This window comes from Tachysurus vachellii, chromosome 2 (genome assembly GCF_030014155.1).
Source record: "Tachysurus vachellii isolate PV-2020 chromosome 2, HZAU_Pvac_v1, whole genome shotgun sequence".
NCBI classification, from domain to species: domain Eukaryota; kingdom Metazoa; phylum Chordata; class Actinopteri; order Siluriformes; family Bagridae; genus Tachysurus; species Tachysurus vachellii.
This window is the reverse complement of record NC_083461.1, coordinates 5,740,571-5,748,719: the sequence shown is the minus strand read 5'-3', so window position 1 is coordinate 5,748,719 and position 8,149 is coordinate 5,740,571. Positions and strand designations below refer to the sequence as shown.

At 38.5% G+C, this 8,149-nt stretch overlaps 1 protein-coding gene across 1 annotated transcript; it reads right to left on the bottom strand.

Annotated features, from left to right (window-relative positions):
• Nucleotides 1-5,538: 5,538 nt before the first annotated feature.
• LOC132859042 (galanin receptor 2a) lies at nt 5,539-7,518 on the bottom strand. The gene is made up of 2 exons (XM_060889610.1): nt 7,172-7,518; nt 5,539-6,280 (listed from the first exon to the last, which is right to left on the bottom strand). Exons 1-2 carry the CDS (start codon nt 7,516-7,518, stop codon nt 5,539-5,541), a joined length of 1,089 nt encoding a protein of 362 aa, XP_060745593.1.
• Between the last annotated feature and the right edge of the window lie 631 nt (nt 7,519-8,149).

Below are 8,149 nucleotides of genomic sequence, written 5' to 3'. Positions count from 1 at the left end.
ATATTTTACCAAAAGTGGTGAAAAAACTGGACATAACCAAATAAATATCAACCTAATCAATACGGTTTGTAAACAGATGCTGGCTGTCCAAATGTCCACACAGTGATCTTAATATTGTCAGGACTCGGCCCGGACTCTGGCCATGTGCCTTTTGTTTATGTTTTTCTGTCACATGTCTGCCCTGCCTTCGTCTGCTCCTCCCGGTCTGCACACCTGTCCCTCATGTGTCTTGATTGTTAGTAGTATTTAGTTAGTCTGCGTTGCCTGGTGCAGCGCGGAATCTACTGTTGTTTTGTCCTGTTGTTTTGGTGTCAGTCTGCGTTATGTTTCGTGTCTTTTGGTTATTAAACCCCGTTTCTGTTTGTCTATCCTGCATCTCTGGGTCTCTTTTAGCCGTGATCATGACAAATATCAATATTCACATCATCATCAAAACAGAGAAAATATGTTAATCAGACCATTTTAAAATGCTTATATAACCTAATAAAAGGCTGAAAAAAACACTGAGTGGCTTTCGCCTCAGGTTATCAGACACAGACTGATAATGAAAATGAGAAATAATTTCCTAGTATAAACTTTCAATTCTGGGGGGCACGGTGGCTTAGTGGTTAGCACGTTCGCCTCACACCTCCAGGGTCGGGGTTCGAGTCCCGCCTCCACCTTGTGTGTGTGGAGTTTGCATGTTCTCCCCGTGCCTCGGGGGTTTCCTCCGGGTACTCCGGTTTCCTCCCCCAGTCCAAAGACATGCATGGTAGGTTGATTGGCATCTCTGGAAAATTGTCTGTAGTGTGTGATTGCGTGAGTGAATGAGAGTGTGTGTGCCCTGCGATGGGTTGGCACTCCGTCCAGGGTGTATCCTGCCTTGTTGCCCAATGACGCCTGAGATAGGCACAGGCTCCCCGTGACCCGAGGTAGTTCGGATAAGCGGTAGAAGATGAATGAATGAACTTTCAATTCTTTAAAATTGGGCAGTTATAATTAAATTTTTTTCTTTTTGTATAAACAGGTTTAGTTATAAAATTAGAGGTTGCTGAGCTGTTTTCTTATTTTTTTATGTTTTTTGTTTTGAGGTGCTTTTTGTTCAATTAAATTCATTCATTCATTCATTCATTCATCTTCTACCGCTTATCCGAACTACCTCGGGTCACGGGGAGCCTGTGCCTATCTCAGGCGTCATCGGGCATCAAGGCAGGATACACCCTGGACGGAGTGCCAACCCATCGCAGGGCACACACACACACACTCATTCACTCACACACTCACACACTACGGACAATTTTCCAGAGATGCCAATCAACCTACCATGCATGTCTTTGGACCGGGGGAGGAAACCGGAGTACCCGGAGGAAACCCCCGAGGCACGGGGAGAACATGCAAACTCCACACACACAAGGCGGAGGCGGGAATCGAACCCCGACCCTGGAGGTGTGAGGTGAACGTGCTAACCACTAAGCCACCGTGCCCCCCTCAATTAAATTCAATTAAATGAAAATGAAATATTTAAAAATACTAGAAGTTCACTTGAGGTGGAGATTCCTTCAAGAGTCTAACATATTTCAGTTCAGGACTTCAGTACTCATTCATATAACAGAAAATGGTACAATTTGACTACATCACATTTCTTAGCTTTTATTTTGTTGTTGTTTTAGATTTCAAGTTTTTTTTTATAGCCTGGTTGTATTCCTGATGAAAGCGTTGCATTTTCTTATCTTCTCCACCAGCATCGTGAGGAGAATCGTCATGTACACGTTTGCTGATATACTTTCGAGATCCCTAATTAAAAGATAACAATACGCTACATTGCAAATTTCTAAATAATTCTTCAGCTGTTGCGGCTCAACTAAAACGTGACAGTCTAGGGCAATGAAGCATCCATTTCTAAGTATTGAACAGACCATGACAGTTAATTGGTAAATTCATGAAACACCTGAAGCGTTTGATAGTGTGATCCCTGGAAGTCCATTAACATGGAAAAACAGCCAGAGTGTGGACAGAGCACACAGAAACATCTGCTCTCCATTCTGACTAACTGAGTGGCCAAAACAATACAAAGCACTACTGACTCTTAAACATTGATATTTTGTTTTAAAACCTATAGCTATCGAGACCTTAATCCATATGTATTGATTCATGAATATAGATGTATCGCACGATGCAGCAAAAACAAAAACAAAAACAAAAAAAAAAAACAGACTGAAGCAGATTGATAGAAATATCAAACCCGATTGGTCAGGAAGTGTTGATTAATTTCCTATTACAGTAGTGCCAGCACTGGATACATGTACATTGTACAATTTATATTTTAACCGCATACTGTTCATTTTAATGCCATTTCTATCATGTGCATTCAATTTGCACATTGTTAATGTTAACATGCCATCTAGAGTGGTATTAAAAGTTTGCACATATTACAGTAACAATTTTTTGCATGTAAGTAATACATAAAATATTTTAATTTGAAGACTTTATATATATATATATATATATATATATATATATATATACACTGGTTGGCGCTGTTTCTGTTTACTGTTTATTGTCTTTTGTGTATTGTACTTTTTGTATTGTCTTGTAACTTTTTGTCTGCACTGTCTTTTGTCCTGCACTGTCTTTTGTCCCGCACTGTCTTGTCTGTCTTGTCCTGCACTGTTTGCACCAGGTTGAACAGATGCACTTTATGTGGCTAAGACTAACTTACTAAGTCCTTAGCCCTGTCTTTGTGTTATGTAGCACCCTACATAATGATCCTGGAGAAACGTTGTCTCATGTCACTGTGTACTGCAACAACTATATATGGTTGTAATGACAATAAAAGCTTCTTGACTCGACTTGACTTGATATATGATGATATATATATTACACTTGTACATACAGATAACTGTCTATATTTCGATATTTACATAGTCTATCTGCTGCACAGTTTTTTTTTTAAACTATGTGTATTTATGTGTGTGTTTAATTTTTATTTTTATTATTTTTTTGTATTATATGCACTTTTTGTCAGACATTCACTGTGGACAGCAAAGTAAGAATTTCATTGTACTGGGAAACTTGTTTCTATTGTGCATATGACAATAAATGCTTTAAATCTTAAAAATCTTAAATCTTAAAGTTTATGAACAGATGAAATAAAATATATATATATAAAAAAAAAAAAAACAATGTCAACAGAGCTTCTGGAGTCCCAGGTATCTACTGTATGTTACATGGTCCGACATCATACAACAACCGCTTTTAAAGTTAAATGAAGCTGCAATACTGTGGCTCTTCCACATGGTCACGTTTACATTATTGCTCTGCACTCCCAAGCCACTGAGAGTGTAACGTTAACAACACAAAAGATGAAACCATTTAAACTGCTAGACTACAGTATGTTACAAGGCCACCCTACCCAATAACCTAGCTTACAGCACAGCACTGTTCGGTTCTCAATTCTGATTGGTCAGAAACTTGACAAAATTTCTAGAATAGTGCTTATTTTAGGTTTATTAGCGTAACTATTTAACTCGTATTGTGGATGCTCGTGTTATTATATATTTGACAAATTGTGTTTAGAAAAAGGAAGGTTGTATGAATCTACATGAATATACTGTACGTTCCGGTGAAACCCCAATGTATTTCTCTCTACTACTACTATCTTAGAAGTATCTCTGTATCAGGGGCGGTTCTAGAGGCGGGGCCACAGGGGCCATGGCCCGTGCTGAAATCTGATTGGTACCTGATTGGCCCTGTTCCATCAATCGTTGACGAGAAGAGCAACCAGAGAATTTTTCACAACGAAAAATCATTAAGAACTTTTCTGGCTCATATTTTTTTATTAGAGCGTTCCTAAGCCTAGGAAAAAGGAGTAACTGCCAAAATGTATTTGTACCGTACTGAATAAATTATTTTGTGTGTTTGAATGTACCCTGTACTTGGCCCCTGAATGTAACATGTGGCCCCTTAATGGCCCCTGTTACAGAAAAATCCTTGAACCACCATTGCTCTGTATTCATAGAACCAATAATAATCCTGACGGGAATTAGAGTGTCCAAGTCTTGATTTGCATTGATTCATTGCTGTTTCTGTTTACTGTTTATTGTCTTTTGTGTATTGTATTTTTTGTACTTTTTGTATTGTCTTGTAACTTTTTGTCTGCACTGTCTTTTGTCCTGCACTGTCCTTTGTCCTGCACTGTCTTGTCTGTCTTGTTTGTCTTGTCCTGCACCGTTTGCACCAGGTTGTACAGATGCACTTTATGTAGCTAAGACTACTTACTAAGTCCTTAGCCCTGTCTTTGTGTTATGTAGCATCCTCATCCTGGAGAAACGTTGTCTCATGTCACTGTGTACTGCAACAGCTATATATGGTTGTAATGACAAGAAAAGATTCTTGACTTGACTTGTATTTGTATGTTTTACACTATAATGTTATAACAGAACACAAAGATCTAAGTTCATCAGTAACATCAATTGACTTAGCTAGCTAGCATTTTTCTGAAGTGCTAAGTAGTACTACACAGTACTAAGTACGAGACACTAAGGTAAGTATATTTGTGTATATGTTAAAGAATTTGGCCAAAAAAAATCTATATAATCAAATTTGGAAGTAGGTCTAATAGGAGTCACATTTAATTCCTCTCCACTGCTTCTCTCTTTCTACCCATTCGCGGCATCCAGAAATTCTACCAGCTCCGATTGTCTTTCGTGCCATGAAGATTTTGGACCTTCACTGAGATGAGGCCAACCATGTGAGGATCCCGAGGCATCTAGAGATGTACCGGCTCCAGTCGGACTGTGCGTCATGAAGTATTCAGACATACCAAGAGGAGCCAACTCCATGTGGTCTTTGAGGACAGACTGTCAGACTGTATATTTTCACATCTCCAGTGTCACCTAAATGAGGATGAGGTTCACTTTTGAGTCTGGTTCCTCTTAAGGTTTCTTCCTCTTCCATCTAAGGGAATTTTTCCTCACCACAGTCACCTCAGTCACCTCAGACTTGCTCATTAGGGATAAATACAAATACATTTAAATATATCTAATATTAATCTTGCATTTTTGTATTATATTAATCTTTATATGAACATTTTGTTTTATGTTCTGTAAAGCCGCATTAAATTAAATTGAATTTAAAAAGATCTTAATGTCTTAATGAGCCCACTACCAACACTGACTAAAGAATCAAGTGTGAATGATTTACGCTGTCTGTGTATTAGATTTTACTTTGAAAGAAATCATTTCAAAAGTCCAACTGTCCAAATGTACATGCATCTTTTTAGCTTTATGAACACATCAAAGTGTAAATTCACCGTATTTGTGTTCCTGTGCAAAAAAAAGAAGTCTTCCCAACGTTCTTATTGAAAAAGTAGAAGAGCAGTTGCAGTTTTTTCAATTGAAGATCTAACAAGAAAGGCAAACATTCATGCCTCGATGCACAGATCCAGGTAAATGTACATTCACAAAAAATGCACATGTATGAGTAAATATTTTACAGAAAACATAACTAAAACATGAGAATTTGTGCTATGCAAATCAATTTAGGTTAAATAAGTTAAGATTAAGTAACGTTGAAAGTCATGAACGCACTCATTGTTGTTTTCTTATCACTCTTGCTCAAGAATCGAACCCTGGTAGATCCTTCACTGTGATTGGACCCGTCGCTTGATCCGACCTCAACCAGGCTCAACGTCTGTGCCTGTGGAGCCATGTTCACCTGATTGGCCAACCGTTTCTGTGCTACGCACCCAAACACCTTTCGGAAACCTTTGCGAAAGTGCTTAGATACCAGAGCGTACACGATGGGGTTGAGGCAGGAGTTGGTGTAAGCCACTAGATGTGAAAGAATACGTAGCACATAGGTGGTGTGGTTGAGAGGAAAATGACCAAACCACATGCACATGATGATGAGGTGGTGTGGCAGCCAGCAGAGACAAAACAGAACTGCCACAATCACGATCATCTTGGTGACCCTGCGCTTAGCGAGGCGACTCTCGCATGCTTCCTGCATGGGGTCTACGCTAGTCCACAGGTAGCGGATGGTCCTGGCATATGTGAGACAAAGGACTAAGACGGGAATTAGGTAGCCAAATACAAAAGTACAAATGTCCATGGCTCTGCGGTTCTGAATGTCCCAGGCAGGGACGCACACAGTGGTGCCATTTAGATCCATCTGCTGGTAGTAGCTAAAGTAGGGACTGGAGAACACCAGAGAGAGAGTCCACACCACTCCGATGGAGGCCAGAGTGTTATGAGGCGTTCTGAGTTCTCTGGCATGAAGTGGGTAGCAAATGGCTAAATATCTAGAGGAAAGGATTGAAATATAATTTTCAATAATAAAGCAAAGTAAAATAATTTTTCACAGTAACAGCCTGGTGACTCGTTGAACTGATTCATGTTCATCGCACTGTAATTAAACAGCAATAACTAAAGGCACTTATTAAAAACATCAAATTTTGTTTTCGTAATGGAATGCTGTCTGTGCATCCCAGAAACGAGTAGCTTTGTGTATATAACATATATAAATTAAACTGAAAATTACAAGCCATTATTTAAAACTATAGCAGTATGCAAAGGTAATTAATTAATTAAAATAACAACAACAACAACAACAATAATAATAATAATAATAATATATATTATTATAATATAAATAATATATATTATTATTGTTGTTGTTGTTGTTGTTATTTTAATTAATTAATTAAAACGTATATATTACAAGCCATTATTTAAAACTATAGCAGTATGCAAAGGTAATTAATTAATTAAAAGAAAAAATAATTAAATAAAAAAGTGGGTTTATATTGAATAAGGCGCAGCAATCCATGTATATATATATATATATATATATATATATATATATATATATATATATATATATATATATATATATATATATATATACATGGATTGCTGCGCCTTATTCAATATAAACCCACTTTTTTATTTTTCTTTCTTCTCCCAGCCACCAGGAACGCAAACATTACATAAGTACATTTTGTTCTTGCATTTTAAGTGTCACTTCTTGCTATTGACTTAGCCGTTATTATGCTTTACACATTAACACAACTGATTCATATAATATAATGGAATCTTAACTGTATTTTTTTAAAAACTGGTAATAGCTCTCGAAAGTATTAATGTGTTTTACACCATCTGTTTAATATATATGTAAAGAGTTGAGGACATACCTGTCCAGAGAGACTGCAGTAAGTGTGAAGATGCTTGCGTACATGGTCAGATAAATAATAAAGTGCACCACTTTACACAGAAGCGCTCCAAACACCCACTCGTCCATGGCGTAGATGGTGGCCTGGAGCGGAACGCAAAACAGGATGAAGCACAGATCAGCGAGACCCAGGTTCAGGATGAACATGTTAGTCGTCTTGGAGTTCATCTGGCCATTACGAAGCAGCACAGCGAGGACCAGGCAATTACCCACCGTGCCAAGTACAAAGATAAGAGCAAATACAGAAGCGATGATCGCTGACTCAACTCTGCTATTCGTGGAGACGTGAATCTGCTCTGAGGCGTTCATTGTTTCTTCCAACCCACAAACCCTGCATGTGTCACAGAAGTTAACGTACACATCTGGACATTGTCCTTTCTGTGTGCTGAAGTGTCCAAGAAATGAAGCTAAACTGAGATGACACACACTCACACAAACACATACACCATCAGCAAGCTGTTAGTCTCCTCCCATTCATGATTTTCCTGCAGCTTTACACACATGAACATATGTGCATTGCCTGATATATATAATCTTATATAACTAGAGTATATAAATTCATATAAGAAGAGCTTTAGGACTAACACCTAAAAAAAGTGTTTGTGTGTTTTATTTCTCATTTTTTAAGACAACTGGAATCAATCTTAGACAGGTTAGTTAATTAAATACTCTCACTCACTCATTTTCTACCGCTTATCTGAACTACCTCGGGTCACGGGGAGCCTGTGCCTATCTCAGGCGTCATCGGGCATCAAGGCAGGATACACCCTGGACGGAGTGCCAACCCATCACAGGGCACACACACACTCTCATTCACACATGCAATCACACACTACAGACAATTTTCCAGAGATGCCAATCAACCTACCATGCATGTCTTTGGACCGGGGGAGGAAACCGGAGTACCCGGAGGAAACCCCCGAGGCATGGGGAGAACATG

What these genes read in the sequence shown, in the direction of transcription:
- LOC132859042 (XM_060889610.1), bottom strand. Translation starts at nt 7,518, where the DNA reads ATGAACGCCTCAGAGCAGATTCACGTCTCCACGAATAGCAGAGTTGAG. An exon ending in ACTGCAGTCTCTCTGGACAG is followed by an intron (nt 6,281 to 7,171) that starts GTATGTCCTCAA and finishes CCTTTCCTCTAG; the next exon opens with ATATTTAGCCATTTGCTACC.